The sequence below is a fragment of the Cyanistes caeruleus genome, chromosome 6, assembly GCF_971803275.1.
Source record: "Cyanistes caeruleus chromosome 6, bCyaCae1.hap1.1, whole genome shotgun sequence".
In the NCBI taxonomy this organism is placed as follows: domain Eukaryota; kingdom Metazoa; phylum Chordata; class Aves; order Passeriformes; family Paridae; genus Cyanistes; species Cyanistes caeruleus.
The window spans coordinates 59,457,974-59,485,424 of NC_141706.1; the positions used below are offsets into that span (position 1 = coordinate 59,457,974).

The following is a 27,451-nucleotide window of genomic DNA, read 5'->3' on the forward strand; positions in this document are numbered from 1 at the left end:
TGGACTGAGGACATCTCCAGTTGCTCTGTTCACTGCCAGGAAGCAATGGCTGCACAGGAAAAGGAGACCCTTGATCCATGACTCTGTGCAGTCCTGCAAATTTGTACCCAGACCAGGCCAGAGTGCCAGGATTGGTTCTGAGATGTATTATGTATTGATGAAACAACAAGACAGATCATCTTTTCCCAGGAATTAAATTATTGCTACCTGGATGAAAGGAACCAACATCTGGCTCTTGGGTTTCATGTATTTTATCATGTAGATGTAACTGTTTGCTTTGTTTTTGCAGTAATATTAACCTACTAATGTATGAAGCTGTTTCAGGTCAGTGAAAAACTGCATATAAATGTTTATTACATGTACTTCATTGTCTTTAACTCTTTATAAGATATAATTAGCACCCAGTAATCATAGTGCAGTTCTGTTTCTGCGATTACCCTGGTCATTAGTGTGCAGTGAAATCCTGTTTTATAGACTGGAGCTAATGTTAACTTGATTGGAATAAAGGACAAACATCAGCCTGTGTTATTGGCCAGGTAATTTTCTCACCTTTCTGCTGCCCAGTCCCACTGCCTCCTGCAGTTCTGATTCAAAAGCCGTGGTCTTCAAAATGTGGTGCTTCAGGTTGAAGTGGGGCCACTTTTCAGCAGTGGTGTCTGTGATGGGAGGGAAGAGGAGGATTGTGGCAGGTCTTCAAGGATGGTAACTTGGCAAAGCGCTAGTGCCTAGAAATGTTTTGATCCTATTGTAATGAATAGCTGCTAGTTCCTGTTGTTGTTTCTGTTTTGATTGAGTGCCCAGCTGGTGTGTGGTGCAGATAGGATGCTGGGGCAGGGAAAGGAAGTAACTGTCAAAAGTGCATCTCCCTCAGGAAAGCAAGAATGTGGAGGCATGGTAGAATTGGGGTTTAAATAGCGCTTATTTTTCCTTGGTTTTCCTAGTGCACTGACCATATGCAATTTTCCACATGCTGGGTAATGGAAAATTGGCCCCAGAGGAAGTCTCTTTGTAAGTCAAGTTTGGGATTATAAAATCAATCACTCTTGGGTCACTAATTGATGTGGAAGATAGGAATTTCCTATACAGCATGATAAGTTCATTGGTTTCTGGCAGGGTGTGTACAGTGCACTGTTTAGCCAACGATACTCTTTCCTGATTCTGTTGTTAACTCAGGAAAAGCATCAGGTCATTTATAGCTACACCCAAATTGTGGGTTTGTTTCTGAGTAGCAAGGGGAGGGTGGAGGGAGTTTCTCATGTAAGACCTACATGTGTTTCATGAAGTTTGTTTTCATCTCTTTGTGGCATAATAGCAAAGCTTGGCAGCCATGTGGGAATCATGAAGATTGATTGCTCTTGGTGTTAAGCATCTCGTATCTCTGAGTTTATATCAACACTACCCTTCTTCCAGCAGCAGCAGCTGGCTCATTGGCAAGCTCTGTGGACAGTTGTTTTGACTGATCTGGAGATGCCTCTGGCTGTCATGTGGCTGCTGCCTTGGCCATGCTGCTTTGTTATTCTAGCTGGTCCCATTTTACTTTGTTTAGTTTTTGGCTTACCTTTGATTCTGATCAATTGCTCCAGAGACTGTAGTCTTGAATAAATCTTGCCTAACACTCTCATGCAGGGACTTCAATGAGATGCTGATGTTAATTTATTTCAGTGACTGTTTGCTGATGGAGCTTGGAGCAGTAGCAGCCCAGCCTGTGCCTTCTGTGCAGGTTTTCCCTGTGAATCACAGCATCAGGCTTGTGGAGTAAAACACACATCTTTGAGCATATCCTGCGTAATGGCTTTCTCTGAGACTGGAGCTGCAAGCATACATCAAATATTAACAGTGCACAGTCAGTGCCTGGAATGGTGCTGAGAGTCCTGGAATCAGCCACTTGGATTTTCCAAGTTGACCATTGGGAGCAGAGTTTCTGGCTTTGCTGATACACACTGTCACAGGAGCAAAGAGTAGTGTGTGTCAGTTCTGGATTTATATCCTCAAATGCTGTCCTCACCTGCTTGATTGTGTTTTTTATTCATATACTGTGTACTTTAAAAACATTATATTTTTCAGAAGTACTGTGCGTTTGGAAGGTACATGGGCTTAAATAAAAGTGAGTATTTATTAAAATATTGAAGCATCTATTTTCATTAAAGAAGCCTGTCAGGGACACTACTTCTTATGGTTGAAATTATCAGAGCTGTGATGTGCAGGAGGTGGGACTGCCTTTTACCTCTGATGATCTCTAGAACTGCTTCAGTGCTGTCCACAGTGGGGGCTATTTGACAAGCTGTCAGATTTTATAAGGATGTTAGCAAGGCATGATTACACAACTGGTTTTAAATGTGTATTTATATCTGTAATGATAATACTAAGGCAACTTGGGTAGCAGGTTTTATTTTAATGATTCACTGCAAATTTGACACAAATAATGCCAGAAAACCTTGTTTTAAAACAAATGGGGAAATTTTCACACCAAATGTAACCCAACAACTACAAACATGCATTTCATGGGCGTTTTATGAAATGGAGAGGCAGGTTGGTGAGAGTTCACTGCTAATTTGAAATTAATGACAGGGATGTTTCAATTTAGAGGAGGATATAATGACTTGCACTCAGTATGAATGTTGCCATGGATTTCTTTAGGGCCCAGGTCTCATTCTGAGGCTATAATTTCTATTCTTAAAAGAACCCTTTCTTCCTCTGTACTTGGCCTTTTCCAACAGGTGATGAGGCAGCTTCTTTTCCAAGGTCCCAGAACACAAATTAAAATAAAAACATGCTTTTATGTAGTACCTTCAATTGAACGGAAACATAAATGTATCCTATGATGTTAGGCATTGTCTACAGTCATGGAATTTCTATAGAGGTAACGTTAGATACAGTAAATGTTTAAGAGCCTTGTTAAGTGTGACTGGTAGGACAAGCTAGTGCCTTTCATCTCTTAGTTGCTGGTTTTAATAGGATCTGGCTTGAAGGGTTTTGAAAGTTGTTGCCAGGTATTTGATTGCTTCTGCGTCTTGGGAGACAAGGCTTGTTTTGTGTGTGTGTGAAGAGCCTGAAAGGTTGCAGAGGTATTTTTGCCAATCATCTGTGGGTATGTCTATGTGTACATGTGTCACAGGCAGACATAAGCTCACTTTGCTCTTGGGTTTAATGTGTTTATATCCTGTGCCTTAGCAGAGTTTATAAACCCTATTAACATAGCTTTTGAGTTGCTTTGAGCATGGGCAGAGTGGGTTTATGTCTGCCTGTGGGCGTAGCCCCATGGATTTATGTTTGTAGAAGACAGACCTTAGGCAAAGGGAGCTCTTCTTTGATTGCAGCAGCCCTCTGGATGGTGAGAGGTTGCACATCTTGCAGGTTTCACAGGACTGCTGCAGGGTGTCCTAACAAGAGGGTTACAGGTGGATATTGATCACCAGACTGTTGTCATTCTGCTCACAGGAGTGTGATTTGTTGGGCTGGTAAAGGCAGTTCTTACCGAGCCCTTCTTTCGAGAGCTGCTCTCAGTCTGTTCTTCCCCAGCCTGGATTGGTACTGGGGCTTGTCCTGACCCAGGTGCAGCACCAGCCCTTGGTCTTGTTAAATCTCATGAGATTCCCATCAAATCAAGCTTGTCCAGCTCTCTTTGGATGGCATCCCATCCTTCAGGTGGGACAACTGCACCACTCAGCTTGGTGTCATCTGCTGAGGCTGCCCTTGGTCGACCTTAAGAAAGATGTTAAACAGTGCTGGTCCCAGTATGGACCCTGAGGGACACCACTTGTACCTGGTGTCCATTGAGATGGACAGATAGGAGTAGATGGACTTGCACCTTCTAATTTAAGCATCTCATTTGGATTCCTAAAGCTTGTCCCTGAAGTTGTAGGGAGCAAAATGTAGCAATTCTATACTTTGTGTCTGTAAAGGAAGATTAAAAGTGGGATATAAAATGTAGCATAATTAATGGTAAAAGAAAGTTTTGTGTGTGGTGATGATTGGCTGTATTTGAAGAATTTTTCAAAGTATATAGAGGGTCACAACTAGGACAAGAGGTAGGAAAATAACGTAGGAATGATGCAAGTTGGAAAACTTGCTGTGAGCAAGATAGTGTAGGTTACTACTAATAATAACTATCAGTCATCTAAGTAGAGCAGTATTTTGATGTCTGTGGCACTTGGACTCCAGCAGCAAGTCTGTGCACAGATGTTGCCCATCTTTCCAAAACTAGTATCATAGGGCTGGGGAACGATCTTCAGATCTTTAAAAAAGTAGTCTAGCTTCCTCCACTGGAATGGGGTCATCTATCTCTTGATAACCTCCACAGATGTTTTTCACCTGCTCTTCAGTAATTCTCAAAAGAACAAGATTTCTCAACACCATTCTGTAGCAGTTGCCAATGCTCACTCACCTTTGATAGTTTTTCTTGAGTTACCTTTGCTTAGAAGTAGAATGATTTCCTATTTTCCTTACCCAAGTGGATCTGGAAGCAATTTGTCAGCAGTCTCTCTGTAACCACTTTTTGTACTGCAGGGCTTTGATTACTTTTCCCTCTTCTAAACTAAATAAACCAAACTCCTTTAACTTTGTACAACATTCTTGTTTTTTAAAATGCTATTTGTTCCGTAGACACACCTCAAATGGTCTGTCTCCAGCTGTATTTTATCTGGCTGGGATCATACTTCACTCTAATGAGATTCCATAGGAGGATCACTTGATTCTTTGGGCAGTGTCCTCCACCTGAAGATAGCCCTTGGGATCTGCATATTTATCTTTTCTTTCTAGTATAAGTTGAGCTGAGCAGAATGAGATCAATTACTTCTATGTCCTGGCAGCCTATCTGAAACTGAGGGACAGCAATGGAACCTTACTAATATCCTAGTCCAGAGATACTGAGGACACAGGACCAGCAGGTAGCTGATTGCAGATTTCTGAATTTACTTGCTTAAGCTGTGGTATAAAAAAAGCCATCCAAGAATCCACATTAAAGAGCTGCTGGATGAACAGCTTGGAGAGGGAGGAGGTATCTCATATGTGCCACCTAGTAAGGAAAGGAACTGAAGCAGACTCTTCAGGCAGAGTGTGGCCAGTTTATGGTTGAGGAGCTCTTCATCGTTCCTAGGCTATTCATCCCTGTTAGGTTCTTTTTCCCTTGATTAAGTCCAGGCAATGAGAAAAAGTTAAAACTCAGCTCCACTACAGTGCTCCCTAAATTCAGATGTAAACCCAAAAATTTTCAGCCAACAAGATTTTTTTTTTTTAAATTTTTTTTTTATTTTTTTTTGTGAAGCAGTCAAACTGAGGCAGTGGAACTTAATTAAGATGAAGAATAAGTGAAATCCACTTTTGTAATAATAAAAGCTGCATGGTGTGCTAACTGTGCACTGTATGCAGTAATTTGTAGCTTGCAAGGGAGTGCACAATGGGCAGCCTTTTGGTTGTGAAGGCTAAATCGTTTCTGTATGGTCTTCAAGTATTCATTTACCAAATAATTGATAAAATGAGCGAGTGAATGAGACACTAAGAGAGTGTGATCCAATGCCAAGTGCTGGTTTCCATAGTTGATTTTAAATCTACATTATGCTAATGATGTTCATTTTGAAAATGTGTCCACTCCCTAACTTCTGCCGCTGAGCGTTCTGTTAATTGGATTCAGATGGTTGGACTGAAACAGTGGTAGTGTTCGTATACAGAGGAGTGTTCCAAGCACTTTTTTTTTTTTTCCTATGCAGTCTTTCTAGGCTGGAGTTGCTTTCACTGTGGCTGGTGTCCAGCTGTTCTTGAGCTCCCTCATCAAAGGTCTGTCTGATACAAATGGGCACGGTTCTACTGGGACAGATGAAGTTATGATCACTTAAACATGAAGATCTCATCGTGGGTGTGACTCCTCGCCCAGTCCATTGGGCTGGCTGGGCTGGGTTGCTGGTCAGAGTTCATCAGTGAGGGAGTCCATTCTGCCAGGCTCACAGTGCAGTTTGTAATTCTGAAAACACAGGCTGTCAACTGAGTTCTAATAGCAGGAACAGCCTTTTGTTTCCCATAAAATGATATTAAGAGTTGGTGTTTCTGAGGCATTTTGACAAGGCGGCATGTTTCTGTGTAGTGGTGCTGTGCTCTGATTTTCATGCCCATGCTGGAATTGAGCTATTCTCTTATCTGGGCAGCCTCACTGAACTCAAGCTGTATGTGGAGTTGGTGGCATTCAGTGTGCTGGCATTGGACAGCATTGTTTTCCCAAGTAGCTGTTCTAACCTGTGAGTGCTTGGTTTGCTTTGAGGAGGAAAGAGAAATTGTGACTTTTTATGCAGTTGTGACTCTAATGGGCAGAGTTTTTATAGTCTGATTTACTGTGCTCATGGGCTAACCAGGACTTATTCCCTGTTTTCAAAGAAAAAATAATTAGGAATGGAAAGCTCTTTATCTTTTAAACAAGTGTCTAATTTCTGTAAGAGGTTTTTGCCTGAATTTCTGAAAGTCAGCTTCATCCAAGTGGCTATTTCTGAAAGCAGTATCAAAGGCTTTTCAGACACTGCGTATTGTGTGGTGCAGCTATTGCTACTTGCTGCTGTTCCAAGTTATTATACTTTTCTGAAGGTTTATAAAATGAATAGGAGCGAAATTAAAAAAGACACAATGTATGTTGGAAGATGGTGTTTTCACATGAACAAAATCAGTACTGAATTTACATTATGAAGTTATGGTAAGCCTCAAACCCAAGAGGGAAAATTAAAAGATTACTTAAAACCAACAATAAACATGCAAATTAAAAGTCATAAATTTTAAATGAAGGCATACACTATTAAAAATAAGCATAAAATTGCATACTAGTTTGGATGCGTAGTTTATAGAACACACCAAATGTTAAAATTGGATGAAATTAAGAAAAACATTTTCCAAAGGCAAGTAAAATATCTGTTTAATTAGACTGTACAGAAAGAAGATTAAAAGTAATATTTTGTGAAACAGTAATTACTGTTTTTCAGAAGGAGTCAGGTTCCTGTGTGTTGATCTAAATTTACCGGTGATAGCAGATCTCTTTGGGGTCTTTTGTTTTGTTTGTGTCTCTTAATTAATTTAAATGGCAACCACTACCTTTATTTTGTTTTCTTTGCGCTGAACACACTGCATGGCTGTTTGCTCCAGTACTCTGCCATCTCATGAAAGCAAATCTGGGAGATCAGCTCATCCCCTCTGGTTCTGAGAGGTTAAAAGCCAACTCATTGCAGGGGACTATACAGCAAGATAACAGGAAAGGCAGCTGAAGCCATTGGGAGGTGGGCTGAGGTGCTGATGGGAGCCTGAGATGTAAATAAACCAGATTGCTCTCATTTCCTCCTTCCACTGTATTATGCATTCCAATAGCACTATTCATCTTTATGACAGACACCTATTGCTTTAACTTTACTGCAGGCCACTGAAGTACATTAAAGTGGGCAGGAAATGGAAATAAATAGAGTTCAGTGGAGCTGCCGAATAACTAAACACGGCGCAGTCATTTTTAGTGCGGGGTCATGTGGTTTTGAGCAGATTTATCGTACTGCTTGGCTTTTGTTAGAAAGATGGGCACTGTTTAAAAGAGATACAGTGTAATTTTTTTTTTTTTTTTTTATAAGTAAGAAAACGTGCTTGGATTTTTTTTTTTTTCAAACTCTTTGGGATGCTAGAGATGAAAAGAAATTGGGTTGAGTCTCAGCTGGGTAGAGTCAGGGGGATATGTCTGTGTGCATTACCTCAGGTTGTGGATGGAAACAGAATAATGGAATTGGAGATTTGAAGAAATCCTGGTAGGAGATAGAATGGGAGAAGGTCCACAGTCCTTTGGCTTAAATTAACCTTCCACCTAAAGGTAGTGAGACATTACTGTAAAGAGGCCGAATGGAACTCAGCCTTAAAAATGTATCTACTTTTTTCTTAATCCCTGCACATTTTGCTCACTTTGGAAATGTGGATTGCTCTCCTGCTTGTTCAGAGGAATGTTTTCAAGGACAGTGAAGTTACACTGCAAATTCCAGATACCCTTAACCCGCAGGAGATGGGACTTCAGGTGAATTCTGTTTTTGTGAAAGCTTCATGTGTTTGTTTTTCCTTGATTGTTTATATTCTGATAAGATGAGGTCAGTGACTGAATGAATTCACAACATGGATTACTTGAAGACTTAAAGCTCATATTTTCAATCCCTTGAGATTAGTCAGATAGCTGGAAACTTTTCTTAAAAAAATAATTATTAATGCATTTTTTTCCCCCCTTGATTACATTGAACACGCTCTGGATTTGCTGAATATAGTGCTTGCTTTTTTTTTTTTTCCCCACAATGACTGCTGTATAGTTGAAAGCAGGCATCAGCCTTCAAGGTATTTGTCAATGTAGAAGATATTAGGGGATATTTCACAATGTCATGTAAGATAAAAACTAATTTGTAAGCAGTGTGGCAGAGATCTGGAAGGACAATTAAGACAAAAAATCATTAGCATTGATTCTTTTGCACTGGGATAGTACATTCTTTTCTCCAAAAGCATCCTTTTAAAATGTTGTTCACCTCAGTTTGTATTTAATTATGTATTTCAGTGTGACATTCAATGACTCTTCTTTCTCTTAAATTATATTTCTATCAAGACTTTAATTTCATTGAATGCCAAATACTTCTCCTGATACACTCGCACTGCAGAAACCAGTGCCAGGCAAAATTGTGGGTAATTACTGAGGATGGTTGCTGGCAATTTGACTTTTCATCATTTGTTCGTCATCGTTTGTTCGCACTCTGTGCACAGTTCCTCGCTGAAGGGATTAGGTTACAGATGGGTGGGTATTACTTCAGGGACTTCTTAAGTGAGAATCCAGATGCTTTTCTGCCTTCTCTTCTCTTGCTTAGTTTGAGAGTTAGAAGTCAGTAGCTGCAGGTAAGATTCAAAGCTTGTATCTTTCTTTCTCTTTTGCAATGGAAGAAAAGCTCTCTGTTCTTGCTTGGTAGTTAAACAGAAAATCTAACTGCAAACTAAGTACTTGGGAAATTACAGATTGACCTCTATTTTCAAAATAATCTAATTTAAGCGCAGTTATCACTGACAAACTGCTTCAAATTCTCAGAATAGTTCAGGTCCAGGGAGGTAATTTGGTGTTTCATGCTTTATAAACCTGGCAGTGACTTTGGTGTCTAAGCTAAGTAGCAGGGATTTTTGGAGATACTGGCCTTTGGCCACATTCCAGTTGCTTTGAGTTATGGCTGTAGTTTCAAGGGCAATGGTCTGGGGATGTAGTGTTTTACAGTTGTGAAATGTGGGTTTTGTTTGTGTCCCCACATGCAGCACGTGGTGTTACCCCAGCAGCTGAGACCCTGCTCCGTCCTCACTGTCTCTCCTGTGGAGGCAGAACATGAGAGCTCACATTTGAGCTGCTACATCAGAGAGGGAATCCTCAATTAGAGACTTCTAGTTTCCTTCTCACTGTTACAAGCTGCTGGATGTGCTTTAAAATCTGTGCTTCTTTTCCCTGCTTCTGGTTTCAGAGGTAAAGCCTGAAGGCAGGCTTCAGGCTAAAAGCTGAAGGAAATGGGTGTTTTGCTGTGTGTTCTAGTGGGAGCACTCCTGGTTTTCCAAGTTTACCATCCTGAACTTGCAGACCATTTCTGTGAGCTCCTCTCATGTGGGCAGTTTGCATGTGTGTGTTTAATCTCCCAGCAGCAGTTGGCAAGCTGGCTTGTGTCTGTAAGAACTGCTTGCTGAAAAGCAGTGGTAAATTCAAGCATTCAGAAAATTTGTCCACATATAAGAATATGTAATTATCTCATGCCCTGACCTTGCTGGGGGCTGCTGGGCTCCTCAGTTCCTAGTGAGACCATTTATTTTACAATTCTAAGAGTCTGTGATGTTTGAAGATCTAGAATTTGTATGCAAAAGTTAACCAGCTGAGTCTGAAAGAGGGGTTTTGGTTTCTGCAGTGGGAGGGGAAGCTGTGAATGTTACAGCATCACAGTATTCCGCTTATCCTGCTTGTTCAGGAGGAAAGAAGAGAATTTGGAAAGTAGGTGTGACAAAGACAGCATAGTTTATTTATGCTGTGGAGAAACAAAGGAGTCATGTTCTTTGTAGCAGACTAAAGAGGTGTTGGAGCACTGTTTGGAACAGAGGCTTGTGTATTGCGTGTTAAATTTTTGTGCCATTCCCCTCAGCTATTTGCACACCCCCTTTGTCTGGTTTGCCTGTCTGCTGGTGGAGCTGCAGCAAGGATGGCTTTGGCTGCTTCACTCCTCCCACGTTTGTGTCACACATTTGGTCACCCAAGTTTTATTTCTTCCCTCTGTTAAACACGAGAGTGTAACTTCCACCCCAGCCTTGTTAGGGCGCGAGCTGCCGAAGCTGGGGCTCCCCAGGACCAGGCATTGTCACCGGGCAGTAAAACCTCTTTAATGGGGCTGGCTAAACTTCTAAGTTATGGTTAATGTTTTTAACAGTAACTTGTGTTTCCTCTGGCCTTCACGCCCAACCATTAGCCAGGTGTTTTTGTCTCTCAGAATGGAAAAATAAAAGTAATCTAACTGTCCAGCTGGGCCCTCCCTGAGGTGCTGGAAAAGGTTGGCCACAATGTGAGTTGGGGGTCACAGAGCCTGGATGTGTGGGTGAAGAGGCTATTTGTAAAGCTTGGCAAAATATAAGCATTGAAAATGAGAAGCCTTTTTTTTTTAAAAAAAAACCCCAACCTATAAATAAATTATGAAGTTTAAATTTGGCATGCTATATGCCTATAAGCTTTGCTCTGTGTAATTTTCTAAATATATATTTTTTCAAAAATTATTTTTGTTCCCCCCCCCCTTTAATATGACATCCACTTGATTTCTTTGCAACTGTGAGACAGGCCTGACTCTGATCTGCCTTATGCTGTAAACTGTGTTTATGGAGCTAGAATTGGGGTCATTAATTTTCTTTACATCAAAAGAAGTAATTTCTTTTAAATGAGAAGCCTGTTTCACCTAGTAATTCGCTTTAATTGCTTATTTGAAACTTTTGACATTTGATAGCAATTTAAGCATTGCCAGATGAGGCTCACGCAGTTGGGACGTGCAGGTGCTTCCTTGTGTGCCCAGCTTGGATCAAAGGAGCGAGCCCAGGGATGTGCCTGGCCGCAGACGGGGCAGCCACGCTGGAAGGTGCTGTGTTTTGGGGCTGTTTGAATAGATGCTGTGTGGCAGCCTCAGCAAGTATTTGCTCAGAGGGCTCTCCCTTGGAGAAGTTTCTGAGGAGCACTGAGCATGGTGCTGTTTGTTTTTCTTGGGAGATAGACTGCATGGCCTTTGTTTTGCCTGAGGCTAAATAGTGCTTGCAGCGCTGAGTCTCTGTTTTTTAAAGTCTAACCAATAGCACTTTCTGCTGAAGGGATAGAAAAACGTTTCTAAAATATTAATTACTCTTTCTTTTTTTTTTTCCTGACTATATCTATTAAGTCAGTATTACCATCTTCTGGGAGGTTTGGTGGGAAAAGAATTTTCTCCTTTACGAGGGTAAGCAAATGGTGCAACTTCAAAGGCATTTTTAGGAGGATCTAAAGCCCAATAAAGAGAAGATACAAAAATGAAACAGTGTCTTTCACTTCACTTTTAGTGAACATGCTGATTCACAAATGTGAATCAATTTATTGTTCAGTCAGTGGCAGGAGTAGCTTTTCTTAGCCTAAGAAGTATCTTTTATTTTAAGTCAATAAACAATAATTTAGATTATGGCAGAAAGAGCAAGTTTGGTTAATGGCTTTTGGCTGTGGAATAATGTGCTGCTAGATATACTTACAATGGTTTCTATCAACACTGACCTGTGTCTTGTGAAAGATGAAAACTATTGCAGGAGTAGTCCAACAGAAATAAATTCTGCTGCGGAAGTTAAGCAGTATTTCAGCACTTTCTGAATTTAGAGCAAAGCCAAAGTACCAGTGCCAAGACTTCTTTAAAGAGTTTTATTGATGTGCATTGTAATTAAAACCAGAATTAGTTTTCTAATAGGACGTTCATTTCCTAGAGAGCAATTGCAGCTTGGCATAAAGTAATACATTTTTAAAAACAAGTGCCAATCTGGGGATATCCCCAGCATATGTTGGATGGCTGATTTACCAGCTATGTGTGTCCTACTTACTAACAAGAAAATTAAATATTTTCATTTAAAATAATTACACAAATAAACCTTTGGCTGCGCTGTGATTTCATTAAAACCTTAATTGTTCAGAGAGCTCTATGACTGTGTGAAGTTGGGTCAGTTTTACTGCCTGGTGTTAGTCTCGATAGCAGATTTACGACAGGGCTGGATTTAATCTCTTGCCTAATCTTTACAGTAGCAGGCCTGGGATGGGGAGGTTTGTGTGTTTCAGGAGATAGGTAACTCTATCTCTGAAGTGGAAACACGTTGCTGGGTTTTAAAATGTCTTAGCAGCCTTAAAGTGAGCTAGCCAAGGGATAGTGGGGAATTGCTCTGTGGAAACAAAATAGGTGTTGCTTTTGAATCAGGGTCTTGGTGTGCACATTGTCACACCTTCACACATGGCTGTAGGCTCAAATCTATTTCTCATTAAAGCAACTGTAGCAGAAGGGAATATTGTGGCCATCTGGGTTGCAAAGATCAGAGGTAATGGTCCTGTGGGCAGCACCATGTAAACTGGCTTTTATGGCACTTGATTAATCATTTCTGTGGGTAAGGGTGGCGAGACGTTTACCAGGCAATGCATTAATTTTTTAAAATACTTTAATTTTCTTGGGTTTCTGATGGTGGTATGCCTTTGAATCAAGTTATGATATTTGTAGGTTCAGCATCTCAACTAACATTGTTCCTGAGCATGGGGAACACGGGTGCCTTAGATGTCTCCAAAGGAGAGTTAATTAGAAGAATGAGCAGTTATCAAGAACGCCGCAGCTCTGCTGTTTAATTTCGATGATAATTTTCATGCTGGGTCTAATACAAATGAATTCACTTATGGTTTATTAATCCACTGTGGGCCTGTTAGGGTATTCAGCGGGAAAAATGCTGAGAGTTAGCAGAACAAATTTAAAGTAATTCTGTGAGTGGAGGGAAAATCAGAGAACTTTTTTTTCCTCTCCTTTTTATCTTTCTGCACTGCTTTAACTGAGTATGGTGTTTTTCTCCCCCTTTCTTCGCTTCTTTAGGACCCACGATTATCAGCTTTAATTTTTGACAAGCTTCAAGTGCCTGACTATTTACAGAAAAACAGGAATGAAGGAGAGAGCAGATGCGAAACTTGTGCCACTCACTTGAATCAGCTGAAGCAGGAAGCCATTCAGATGATGCACACCCTCAGCCAAACCAGCTACCCAGAGATGCCTGACCTCCCGCCCGGCGCCGGGGCAGTGGCCAGCATGGTACCCAGGATGGTCGCTGTCTCCTCCCAGAGAGACCTGCCACTCATTGCTGGGCAGGTGGGCAGGCAGCCTGGGAAGTCGCCCGGTCTCTTCCCTGCGGCAGACAGGAAGAAAGGACTCGGATGGTCTCAAGGCGTGGGCAGTTTTCCCAACTCCAGCGTTCAAGTGACGGTGGCCCCCAGCGGTCTCAGTGGTGCCCTGAGCTCCGTCACCATCCAAGCTCAGCAGTACCTCGAGGGCATGTGGAGTATCTCCAGGGTGAACAGCTTCCTGCCTCAGGCTTGTCTAGTAAGTAGTGATAATTCATCTGCTTGAGTTTCGTTTGCACGTGTGTGGACATACAGGGAGATGCAGATAAAATCTGAGATCTATACATATTTATCTTTGTGGGGATCAGCTAACGGTATTCTAAGGCATGTTTCAAGAGCTGAAGGGTTAAAGAGCTTTGAAAGGTATTGTATCAGATGTCACGAGGAATTTGCTTTCTTATCTCACACGGCGAGATCCTTTCCTCAGATGTTTTTGCACCTATTTTAGCTCCATGTATGCGGGTGATGTTATTTGTCTGTCACATACCTGGTAACCCCTTTAGAGAAGCACAAAAGGCCAAGTTTGTCACACATGAAGTTCTGGGAGCTTCATGGGATTATATCAAAGATGAACTTGACCCTCAAGTCTTAGTGCTGAGCTTCTAATGCTGTGTGCAGTTCAGCAGTTGCTGTTGATGGACTGGGATGCACAGCATTAATCTGCAGCTTAGATGTGTTGCAAAACAGTTTGCTGCTGAGGAAGGGGCTCAGGAGGTTGCTTCAGAGTCACATGCCTGTAAATGTCACTGCACTTGGATTTTAAGCCCTGATGTTGATTTCCTGTATTCTGCGTGCATTTTATGAACTCTTGTGGGAGATGGAAAGGCTTTATAGAGGTGCATGTTCCCTTTAAAAGCAAGTTCATTATGTAGCTATCTGTGGAACTGTTCTAAGAAGAAGGATGCAATATGTGGCTGGTTTTGACTAAGATTTATTCCTGACCAGTTTCCAGGTAGTGAACAAGGCACTATATGTCATAATGAAATGTGTACAATTTGAAGTAATGCTTTTCACTTAAGATGACATAGCAGATCTTGCATGATCAGGTATTTTGGTGCCAAGCAGCTTTAAATTTAACATAATGCCTTATGTGCTGTTGTATGTAAATACTGCCTAATATTGCTTGGTAGCTTCAGCTGGTTGAGCTCCAAGATCATCCAAGATAAATATTTGAGTGCTGCTATGTAACATTACTTTTCCAGGCTGACTTGTGTTTTCATCCAGAAAAGGCTTGGAGACTTGATTGCTCCCTCCCATACTTTCCTCTCTTAAAGAAATTTGTGAATTCACATACATTCCACCTCTGAGGGGTTCCCATTTAAATCCAGTGACTCTCCACTGACATCAGGTCATTCACTGAGAAAAGGGAAAATGGCCCATTCACCTCTTCGTAGTTTATAAGGAACTTCTGCTATGAGAACTTTTCTCTAAAATGTTTCTTCATGCATTAGGGATCAATTTGGCCATGTATGGTGTATGATGTTACATTTAAATTGCCTTTTAAGTTCTTTGTATATCACAGAAACAGAGAAAGAAAAATGGGAAAGCTGCTGGGCTAAGAAGCCTGCACTCTGAAAGCAGAAGTATTTGTCTGCTCATTCTTTGTCTGCCCTTATTCTTGTTCTGAATAATTCAGTTACAGCCAGCTACAGATTTCTTCCTGCTTAACCATGCTGACTGATAGATGTGGTCTTCCCTAACCACTGTGCTATTCTAAGATAAAACTGTTGCCTCATTTAACCCCTGTGAAGGAAAAATGTGTATAATGCAGCAGAGCTTAAGTGTGATTTAGAAATGTGCAAAGAAACTCAGTAGCCTGGAAAACAGTGACCTTTAACGAAAGGACAAACACTGCAAGTGTTGGAGGCAGCTTGGATGTGATCCAGTCATCTGCAAGGATCGTTCAGATTTATAAGCAGTTTTTGGAGAGAAGCTAGTCTTCAGTTGTTTTATCTCTCCTCTCTCCTTATTTATTTTATTCATTTAAACCCCAATGTAGTTACTGAAGACTGTGAGTGCATCTCTTTCCAGATGGTGCTTCTTGTGTCTGTCGGAATTCTTCCTCTGCCTTTTGTATTGTTAAGAGCCTTGTGTCTGATGAAGTTGTTTGGGTGGGTGCTTCCCCTACGCTCTTCCCCTGAGGAATCACAGGTGTTGAAGGAAATAGGATTGGAGAAATTTCAGGAAACAGCTAGTCTAGCCCTTGTCTAGGACAGTATCCACTGCAGGACATTCTTGTCCAATTCTTATCTTACATCTTTTTACAAATTTTCAATGACTGGGATTTTCCAAGTTTGATTGATTCTCACATCTAAACTTCCTTCCCTATTAGAAAAGTTTATTTGATTGATTTACTTTTTTCTTTTTTTCTGGTTAGAGAGATAATTTTGTCTTTTCTTTCCTTAAGTTAGAGACAGGGTTTAGGTTTCAGATTAACCCAGAAGAGAACTGTGCATATACATACTTTTAGTGATGTCTGTCTTTAGTAATACTTCCTGTCTTGTGGAGCAAAGCTGGTCTGGCTAGAGGAATTCTGCAGCAAGAACTACTGCAGTAGAAAGAACAGCACTGAATGTACTATTTATTACGTGTGACTGGATTTTTAAGACTCCAACCCCCATTTAGGCAACATACTGCACAAATGCAGAAGAAAAAGATGGCTCTTTTCCCAGGGAGTTTCCACTCTTGGTTGTGGCACCAGTTATTCTGACCACCCTGTAAATACTCCTGTTTCACTGGGAATCTGTACTTACACCTTTTTTCCTTACTAAAGGGTACTTGAAACAGGTGCTGAACTCCCTGGTGGGAGGCTCCTACCCAGTGCCTACCCTCCCAGTAATTTAACTCACTGCTGCATATGAAGTGGGCATGATTAATTTTACAAATTTGGGAAGACAAAGGTAAAGGCTAGGGTTCATCTCAAATATTTTTAATTGCCAAAAGCCCAGGTATTTATTATAAAATAATTACTGAGGCTTCCTTTGTGGCTGTGAAAGACCAGCAGGCATTTCCAAGAAATTCTCTGTCCTTCTCATCTTGGATGTCTGTCTTGGCCTGCCTTGTCCTCCAGTGGTCCCTGTGGCTTCCAGCTGGTACTGGTAGGGCCCAGATCAGTTATGAGGAGCAAATCCTTTTTTGGATGCAGGCTACTGTGTACCTAGTGCCTTCTGGGTGTGAAAATACACCCCAGTGTACATCTACCAAACCTCAGGAGACCTTGCAGCCACCCACGTTTCTCCAGGATCTGTATTTTTTGTTCATGGTTAATTCTAATAGTGTTGGGAATGGAATTGTCTGTGTAGAGAAAATAAAAAAAAAGGTTTGATTTCTGCTCCTCTCATCTCCCTCCCAAACTCGCATGTATTATCTTGTAATGTCACTTATGGTTGTGAAAACACTTCTGGGCTGAATGTTTGGGGTCAGAAGTGCAGGACATCGTAAATTTTTAATATGTGATTGGAGTTCAAGTGTGAAAAATCCATTATATAGATTATAAATTTTTTGAACAGGAACGTGTGTTTGAGGCATAGTGTGGGTGCTCAAACCAAAATAATAACCATGGGCTTTGGGAGCTGTGAAGGGGAACAGTAATTAAGGATCTGGAGGAAGGTTCAGGGAGGGGAGGACTAGGATTGCAATCAAGGTGCAGAAGGTGAAGATGTAATCAGCTGCTTTACCCAAGTGGCCTGTTCTGAAAAATTACAGAAAATAATCACCAATAGCAGTGATAAGTTGTCTGAGCAGACAGTGAACACAGTTAAAGGGAGGGAGCTGGTGTAACTCTGGGTAAGGCAGCTGATTTGTGCTGGACACCTGACAACTATAATTAATAAACAGTTTTATATTGATGTTTTTATTTCTAGACCTGACAAGTGAATATAAGGTTACTACTCAAATGAAAAAAACACATTAGCAGTGCTCAGCACTGCCACCCAGTTTAATGCAAAAGGAGAGGACTGAGGGGAATTTGGGCTCCCCAGATGTCTTGGAATCTGGCTGAGAGGTAGAACATTAAAACCACTTGTACACCTTGTATGCCTATTAGAAATATCTGCATTTATTGTGTATCGTAGAAAAAAAGAGGTCTTACTGTATTTTTAAAATTGACTGTGTTATTATTATTATGCAGTGTTATGTACTGCATGAAAGTGTTAAAGTAGCCATGCCATGTGATATAAAGACATCTCAGTGAAAAAGAGCTTATTTGCAAATTGCTTTTTCTTTCATCTTACACAAAGTGAAATCTTGGTCACACTGTATTTCTTACTTGAATATATACAACTGGCACTGGTTATAAGGTAAAGTGTTGTGGTTACTTGAGAATTTACCAATTTGTAAGTGGATTTAAAAATACATTAAAAAATGCACCATTAAGAAATTGAAAAAGTTGGAGCACTAAAAAATTTGAAGTGCCTTAAGTAAAACTTTTAAAGCCTATGCATGCAAAACTTTAAAATTATCAAAAGCTCAATGTATGTTCTTGAGAGTATTCACAAATTTAAATTTAGGTATAAGTTTATTACTTGGGTCTGTGAGGTTCAGAGTGGGAGGGTTCACCCACAGCACAGCACATGTACACAGAACAGCACAGAGCTTATGTTTATTTGTCTTACGTGAAAAACCTAGGAGTTATTTTAGTCACAATTCAGGCTTTCCTGTAGTTTGAATAAGTCTTCTGCTTACCCTAATCTAAACCAGATGGATTTGTCTGAGAGTAGAGTAAAGCCTCTTTGTTTATAGCAAGGGTGGCTTACATTTTGTTTAAAAGATGCAATAAAAAGCTGACTGTGGAAAACAGAACAATGACAAGATTTACTTTCCAGCATTTACTTTTTTACTTTGATAAATGTCATGCCAAATGGATTTTTAAATTAATTTTTAAAACCCTTCTTGATAGCTTTTTCAGTGACCTTTTATTAATACAATGTGGGAAATATATTTTGTAATGAAACAATTAAAATACAGTGCATTGACCATAAATCTTGTCCATGAGACATATGGATGTCTTTGAGCTTTGGGACATTTCTCAGACTCCACGTATAACATCTTCATCCTCAAGAAGTCAATGCTAGGCAGATGGTGAGGCAGGGACTGCACTGAGGCTTTTCTGTTTGCCCCTTAGCTCCAATAGTGGTGGTGTCACTGCTCTTGTAGAGGAAGTGCATAAAGGAAAGGGGGGTGGTAAAAAAACTTAATTTTCAAAGTTACTGTTGGTCACCCTCCACAAGTCTCAAGCAGAAGGAAACCTTTTGGTCCAAGTTACTAAATGCTTTCTCATACTAATCTATTTTATGTTCCCATGGAAAAGACCTTTTCTGTGACTGCAGCATGTCAGCTGGGCAGTCATGCCTTGCTTTGAGCTTTGGTGCCTTGGTGAATGCAGAGGGAGGGGTGTGATGTGGGAGGACAACACTGCCACTCCCAGTGAGACCCTGCCCCAGCAGCCAGTGAGCAGACTGGCTTAGAAAGAGTGGGCTGGAATTCAGCCTTAAACGTGCAGCTGAAAGTGTAGCCCTCTGTTTTTGGTAGTTGATGGGACCTTTGTGCTCTCTTATTCTAGACTGTCCCCAGTGTAGGGTGCTGAAGGTGAAAACAAAGTTACTTTTTAATGTATTTCCAGGTATCACAGTGATACAGGAAAAATACTGAGAGTTAACAGAGAGGTTATTGGCTACAAGATGGAAATGAACATTTTCTTGGCTGAGGGTGTGGATTGCATTTCTTTTTATTGTGTTTGACACTTCCACCATAGTATTGGTTTTACAGTTGTGGGACGGGGTAACTCTTTGAGGACTCAGACCCTCTTGTGGCTCAAATAACCACCTGAAACCAGTTCTTTTGATCTTTCACCCCTCCAGGCTAAGCAGTTATTATTACAGCTCTCATGAGGAAACAAGTCCACGCTTGCCTCTGTTGACAATTGAGTTCAACAGGCAATAATAAGGAATGTTTGCGCAGACTTCACCTATAACTCATCAGAGATAGATTTAACACAAGCAGACTTTAGAGATTATGTGAAAATGATAATCCAATGGATTTTCCTTTGTCCCGCAGTTAATTCTCTCATCTAGCAAGTGTATCATAAGCACTAAATACCCCAAATATTTAAATTTTCTGCTCTTGCATTTCAACTTGTTTCTTTGGCCTTTTCTGTTCACTTTGCTTCCTTCAGTGTCTTTTGCTTCCTGCTGGTCCATTTATTCTCTGAATTTGCTACACTCCAAATCCTTTGGTGAACTGATAATCAATGCCCCCCATGCCCCCCCTGCACTAGAAGTCACCATACAAGGAAGGTTCATACTTTGTGGCTGAAGCTCAGAGGTGGTGTCATCCTAGATTTGAGAAAGAACAGCTTTTTTGAGGCTACTGTTGCATGGGCTACATGGGTTAAGGGGGGCCGCAGATGAATTATACCCTTTGGCTTCAGAAGTTAATGCAGCAGAGAAACCAAATAAATTCAGGCTGAGCTTAGTCTAGTGCAGGCTGGTGAAGGGGAAAGTCTTGCAGTGGTATCTGTTTAGAACATGACAGGAACTAATTTGTACAGCTGTATGCAGGTAGGATTGGCCAGTTGTCCTGATTGTGTAGAACAGTATTTGAACTTCATCTATTTATTTTTTTTTTAAAGTGCTTTGAATTTGACATTTTCTCAACAGGCTTTTTACTGGAATGATGACATGTTGAGGGTCTGGGCCTTCAGATGGTTGAGCTGTGCACAGTATGAGCATTGCTGAAAGCATCTCCTCTTGTTTTGTGGCATGAGCAGCTGAGCATGGGGCAAAAATTGGTGCTCTTTGTTCCTTGCAGCTAGAGTCACTGAAGTGCCTGGTAGCTTCTGACAGGAGGTTTAAAAAGCATCAATAGAAAATGATGTATCTATTTTTGTGTTTTAGTACTTAGGAGAGAATTTATGATGTATGGATAGAGTTCATAGATATTTCAAGCGTTTTGTATGTGTGTGCTTAATGGAATGGATTGCCACTTTAGTGAACATAGCATCAAATCAGTTCTGTTAATTGAAAAAGATTTTTCACATTATTGCTAATGATGTGACACAGTTTTGTTAGAGATGGTGCATAAAATAGCACTACTTCAAGTGACATTAATGTATGCATTTAAATTCCTTTTTTCCCCATTTACGTGCATTATTGATTTTATTTCATTGTTGAGCAGCTAATGGATTTATAATTTGAATACAGTCACTGTAATCAATGATGGGATTATTAGACTTATAAATAGAACTTTAAAACTACAATGAGATAATTTCACAGTGACAATATAGAGAGTGGGCTGCCCAACCAGGAAGATTGTGTTGATAGCTCCTCCAAAGACAGATAGGAACAACCTCATGTTCAGAAGTCCTGGTCCTCATGAGGGACCTCAACCACCCTGATACCTGTTGGAGGGACACCACAGCAGGGCATAAGCAATCTAGGAGGTTCCTGGAATGTGTTGATGATAATTTTCTTCTCCAAATGACAGAAGAACCAGTGAGGACAGGTGCTGTGCTGGACCTTGGTTCTGATCAGTGATGCAGAGTCTGCTTGGAGCCCTGTAGCCAGTGGTGTTCCCCAGGGGTCTGTGCTGATTCCAGTTTGGTTCATTGTATTCATCAATGCCTTGCATGGAGGGTCAGAGTGCAGCCCTGGGAAGTTTGCTGAGGAGTGGCTGGTACCACAAAGTGCTGTGCTGCCATCCAGCAATGCCTGGACAGGCAGGAGATGTGGATAGAGAGGAACATAATGAAATTCAGCCAAAGCAAGTGCAGGGTTCTGCAGCGGGGGAGGATTAACCCCATGTACCAGTACAGAACTGACCTACCGGGAAGAGCTCTGGGGGTCCTTGTAGACAGCAAGTTTACCACGAGCCAGCAGTGCTCTAGTGAACAAGAAGGCCAGTGGAATTCAGGGCTGCATTAGGAAGAGCATTGCCAGCAGACTGAGGCACATGATCCTGCACCTCTGCTCAGCCCTGGTTGAAACCACATCTGGAGTGCTGTGTCCAGTTCTGGGCTCCTCTGTTCAAGAAAGACACAGAGCTCCTGGAGAGGGTCCCATGGAGGGGCTTTGAAGATGATGAGGGGAGAAAATTCTCCAGAATCTCTCTTATGAGAAAAGGCTGAGGGAGCTGGGCCTGTTTAGCCTGGAGAAGAGACAATTGAGTTAATTCCTCTGGATTTGCATGGCTGCTACTATTTCAAATATGGATGAGTTTGTTCTTTTGTGATACCTTATGTGAAAGAAGAATTTGAAAGGTGCTGTAGGCATGAGGCTGTTTCTGTGTTTTTAGTGTTGTTGGGTAAAGATAGTGGATCTGCCATTCACAACTGTCTCTGTTGTGCTTCTCAAAAAAGAAGGTTGGAGTTGTACAAGACTGTTTTATGGGTTAGGTAGCAATGGAAGGATAAAGAAGGGGAGAATGGCCCTTGTGATGCCTGGCTTGGGAAAGGTCTAGTTTGTTCATTCAAGGTAGCTGTGTAGACATCTCCTTGAGTCTTGTCAGCTTCTCCTGATGACTCTGAAATACTGATAGGGGATATGGGAATAGTGCAAACTCCTCTTGCTAGTTACACTAAGGTTCTCTTGAAAAGATTTGAATGGGAATGATAAGAACATTAGTAATATCCTGCTGAGTCTCAGCTGTATCTTGTCTAGCCCAGGGCTGTCTCCAGCAGTGAAGCTGGAAATGGTATTTAGGGAGAGCTGTGGAGCCTGGCTGCTTTCTGCAGTCTGCTCATACTCCCCAGCATGCTCAGCTGGAGAATTCACAGGGACACATACCTGTTTGTTCCCTTTAGGGTCTGTTTAGGGATCTGCTGTTCAGGAATTTATCCAAACCCTGTCTGACCCTGAAACACTCTCAAGCTCCACAGGCTTCTGTATGCCAGCAGGTTCCATGAGTTCACTACCCCAGTGCAAAGAAGTATTCACTTGCATTCAATTTATTCTGTACCTCCATGATTTTGTAAGCCTCAGTCAGGCTTTCCTCAAGCAAGAGTCCCAGCCTCTTTCATTCTCTCCTCCTAGGGCACCTGCTTTGTCTTCTTGACTATTTATTTGCTTGTCTTTCTGCTTGTCTTTCCCTTACTCCACCACCCTGTCTTGAGATGCAGTGAGTGGTGCTCACTATGTGGACACTGCCCTTGTTCTTTGTGCCCTGCCTTGTGATATCCAAAATTTGCTTGCTGGTTTTTTTTTTGGCTGCTGCTACATCTTGATTTAGAGGAACTGTCAATGACCCTTAAATCTTCCAAGCAAGTTTTGAGCTCAGTGTTGTTGAGGAGTCGTTTATGTTGTTTTTGCCCTTTTATGTGGTCTTACCTATGTCAAATCTCACTTGACACTTCTTTGCACAGCCACGCTTGGAAATTTCTTCTGAAATGTTTTATTATTGGCATTTCATTACTTGAAAGAGCTTTGGGATGTCTGCAGGCTTGGGGATTTCACTCTGTTCGTGGTGAATCACATCTGGGTTACATGGCCTCAATACTGGGAGCAAACAGCAGGGTTGGCAGGAACACCCACAAGAGAAGAGTGTCACCTGCACAGCTCTGTCCCTGATTTGAGACCTTGGTGTCCTTCAACAATGATCCCAATGATTACAGCTGTCCTTGTCTTTGCAAACTTAAATGCTGCTTCATGAGCTTGCCTGTAACTGAACCTTGGTCTCTAAATACGGGTGTAATTAAGAGCCAGTTTTTCCCTTCAGATAATGAGGGCTTGTACCTATTCAAGTGAACTACTAGTCAGTGGGTGCCTTCCATGTGGTAGCTGTCAGGCAAATTGATCCCAAGGGATGTTCTTTTTAAAGCAGCTACATCTAATATACAAGCAGTTCAAGTGTGATTGAGATAGAAATTAGGTATGACAATCTCTGTCCACCTTTGCTTTATTTGATGACATTGTATGTCAATCATTATAACAATACAGTGATTTTAATGAAACTAGGAACATGGGAATTTCTTTTACTGAATAGAGAGTAATCAAGACATGGTGAAGTTTTGTTGAGTTGCCCAAATCATTGAGAAATGCTGTTGTGGAGTCAGGAAGGTGACACAAGTTCTCCCAGTTCAAAGCTCTGCATGTCTCCTGTGTTTAGTGTTTAGTGGCTGTTAGAAACACATCTGGCCCATGGAAGTCAGTCCTAATGGAAAAGCATTTATCTTTTTATAGGAAACCCAATCCTAAAATGACAGAAATTTGCATTATTATGAGCCTGTTAATGAATTCCTTTGCTTGCTCATATCAGCCTTTGACAAAAAGCAGGGATTTTTATTGTATATTTGTCCATTTAAATAAATACCTAGGGAAGTACACAGCTAGATATTTTGGCTTTGGAGGCTATACCTATTGTAATAGAAGTCAACAGGGAAGGCTCTGGGCAACACTGTCTGATGCTTGCCTAGCGGCATTAGAAGAAACAGTTTCTCTAGCCTGGCTGTTTTAAATCCACTGCACATGAAAAGTCCTCATTTGAGAGTGTTAATGTGCAGCAGGATCTGAGTCCCTGTTGGTAGCTCATTTCATGACCTCCTGACTTTCCAGGTGGTGGGTTTCTGTGTGCAGATAGGAGGGTGTTCATGTGGCTGGCAGTCAGATCGCTGTGAAGAAGGAAAGAGAAAAGAGCATTGCCAGCTGTGTCTTCTGCTGTGAGTGTCCTGAATAGCTTAAATGTGAAGGAATTGGTCTGTCACTGCCTGCTGACATCTTTGCACTACCAGAGGCCTGCCTGCTGGGATTTCCCACATTGCCAATCTGAAGGAAGAAAAGAGTGATGCTCCATTTTGTAGACTGAGGCCTGCCCAGAACCCTAATAATTTTTTCAAGGACCAGATATCATGGTTTAGGAGAGATCTGGGTCAGACTGAGATCAAATGCCCTTGGTCAGAAGGGAGAACCTGCTGATTCTCCATCCTGGTATGTCCAAGGATGCCAGTACTGGATGTAGCTGTGCCCTGCCCAAAAGGATGAGGTCCTTTTTGCATGGAGCACAGACTGCTAGTGATTTTTGCTGGTAAAGATCCAAACCTTAAACCTGTTTTAGTAATTCAGATATTATTTCAAAAAGCAAGAACTCTGAGGTTGCCTTTGGATCGCCTGTATTACTTTCCAGTCTGTGACAGCAGATGGGCCTCCTATTTCTATTTAATTCTACTTCTCTATAATTTTTCTCCTTCTGCTTCATCTTCAGAGATTGATCATAAGCCAGGCATTAGCAACTCTTGTAGCTGAGAAGCCTTTTTTGAGAGAAGGGATATTATGCTCTGCATTTGATTTACATTGAACACGAGATGCATATAAAAGTCTGAAACTACAGGTTTAGTCATTCTTGTTACCACATCACAGCTGCAGGTTATAAATGACTACAGTAGTGTATTGTAGTTATAAAATGCCCTACTTGCTTTATAATGAGCCTTGGCAGAAACAATGCCAAATGGCAGTAAAAAGTTTATCCAGAACACGTTTCACTTCAGCCTGGCATATGCTGCCCTGTTAACTTTATGTAATGCTCATCAGTCAGGAGGAGACATTTCTCACAGGAGACGCATGCAGGACTTATCCACGCTTATGGGAAAGAAGGGTTTATAGTGTAAGCATTATCCAGCTCAAGATTTACGTCACGTTTGTTCCACTCAGTGGTAGTAGGTCATAAGAGTCTTTGCATGAATCATTTAGGTGGAAAATTATTGTTTTATCATACATAAACAGTAGGTTTAATAGTTTGCAAAATCATTACATCAAGCAGTTTTTGCAATTTAATTGACTGTGACGTTCTAGTCAGAAAGGGGGAAATAGTAAGTTAGAGCAAATTCTCAAAATCCTCTCTGCCTGCTAGTCAGAAAGGGGTAAAAAAAGCTAGAAAAGGGGAAAAAGTCACCAGTACAGACTCAGGCTGTACCAGAGCACTTAGTGCTTCACCTGAATGTCCTGTTAAGTGCTTTCATTATAGGACCAATTTTTTGAAATATAAAATAAATTATATGGCATTGTGATTCTGATAAACAGATGTGTGTCAGATTCGTAGAGACTCTTGCAATTTTCTTCATTCCCTTGTTAGTGATTCTGTTCTCGATACTCTTTTACAGCTTTACCCAACCTTTTGGTTTTCTTCTGCCATGACAGTATTATCCTGGGACTGGTCTATTTTTCTATAGATTTTTATAGACCTGTGTTTTTCTTGCCTGTTGCCAGATGGATATTTTGCATGCATTTCAGAGACCAAGTGGCATGACCTTGTTTGGCTTTTTTGGATCCCTGGTCATTCTCTTGACAAAGGTTAATGTCCAGAGAATGGAAATACTCAGAAAACTGGAAACATTATGGCTTAGTTTTTGGCTTGGCACTTCAAATATGTAAAAAGCTTGTTACAATTGTAATTGTCCTTTGGATGGTAATGGCCTGACAGAGTCCTGTGTATCTGGAAATTTAATCTAGGGCAAACTTTATAGTGTAATTTTGGACTAGTCTGACTTGCTTAAGCCTGGGCAGATGTTTCCTGCCATCTAGTCACAACAGTGAGCCTGTGTGCTGGGAATCAGGGATGGGACAGGGGGTGTCCCCATCCTGCCCTGCACACCTCCCCTAGTGCTGCCTGAGGATGTCAGGTCAACTCCATCTCATCCTGCCCTTTCCCCCAGGCTTTTGCCCTCTTAACTGGGAACAACTCAGGCTGTAACTGCTTGTTGTGGCCCTGCCATCTTCAGCTGTGTGTGTGGATGCTGCCAGCTGGGAATGCACTGTGGCTGACTTGCCCCCATGTCCTCAGGATGGGTTCTGGGACCTGGTCCCAAAACCCTCCTGTCCATGACACAGGCACTGACACGAAGCACCAAGACATTGCTCATGCCTGCACGTGCAAAACGCTTGGTGTGACATTTTCAAATGTCATCCTTGCTGTGTTCTTACTGGTGCCAGTTTTCATGTGGTTTTGGAGAGAGTAGAAGGAAGGGGTCCTATAGAGCAGTTTTGGAAATCCTTCCTTTGAGGTTTAGCATCTTTCCAGAGGGTTTTTGGTTTTTTCCAATGGCTTTTGTCCAGCAAATATTTTTTTAGAAAATTGAAACAAACGTTACTCTCTGGATGTGGAGCCTTATGACATTTTAAATATTCAGTGCAGTCAGTAACACTTTATAGTGACAAGGCTGTGCTTTCTGCATTTGATCATTAATGATTTATGAAAATTCATTAAATGGAGAAGCACAGTTCTCTCTCAGCTGCCGTCTGGAGCCTTCTCTCTGTGCAGACTTGAACACTTGGAAAAGTCAAAAGTTGCTCAAATTTCTCTAAAGAATTGTGTTTTCCACAGAAAACACAGTCCTCAGAAAAGTATTTGTTGAGATGAGGGAGGTCCATTTAGTTTAAACAAAACAACCCTTTTTTTTTTATTTGTGGTGTGACAAATTGGAGTGTCCAGGCCCAGGAGGGTCCCATTACTTGTCTTTAGTGTTCTTTCTTCAGGGTAAATGACCTAGACCTGACAAATTTTGTCATACCTGAGCCTTTCTCATCACCTGAGAGATGTAGCTTCTCAGGGAGAGCTGCATATGGCTGTGCTGGAAAATCCTGTCACTTTGGATGGTGCAGGCAGTCCTTGAAATTAATCCAAAACTTGGAAGAACTTTTGTTTTTCAGCTTCTCACTATGCAGCAAAACTTATGTTACCTCTGTGTTTAATATTAATTGGGTAGTTGAGTCAATGAAAATTATATAGGTTGTCTTCTGCAGTAGTCTTCTGATGATTTTATCTTGTATATCATCACATTTTGCTCCTTTACAAGAATCAGTCCCTTCTCATTGGCTTCCCCATATCCTCTTTTAATGTTCACACAGAACTGAAAATAAAACTTACAGAGACAGAAATTACAGTTTGAGTTTTCAAATGTCTTTTATGTGGGAATAGCAATTTATCCAATTTAGATATGCTGGTTTGGAAAGTATATTAACCATCTGCCATCTGAAATATCAGGTTTGATTTGGATATTTCAATTTATGTGCCTGATATGTCCACAACCATTGGTCTCTTGGAAATGTAGGGTTTTGA

At 41.2% G+C, this 27,451-nt stretch overlaps 1 protein-coding gene across 6 annotated transcripts in view; it reads left to right on the plus strand.

The window, feature by feature from the left end:
- Positions 1-27,451, plus strand: part of KIF26A (kinesin family member 26A) — a 96,524-nt gene that overhangs the window by 19,428 nt on the left and 49,645 nt on the right. For all 6 annotated transcript variants that reach the window (XM_086892877.1, XM_086892875.1, XM_086892876.1 and 3 more), the window contains one exon: positions 13,110-13,610. In XM_086892877.1, coding sequence (XP_086749003.1) covers positions 13,110-13,610 — 501 coding nt within the window. The remainder of the gene's footprint in view (positions 1-13,109; positions 13,611-27,451) is intronic.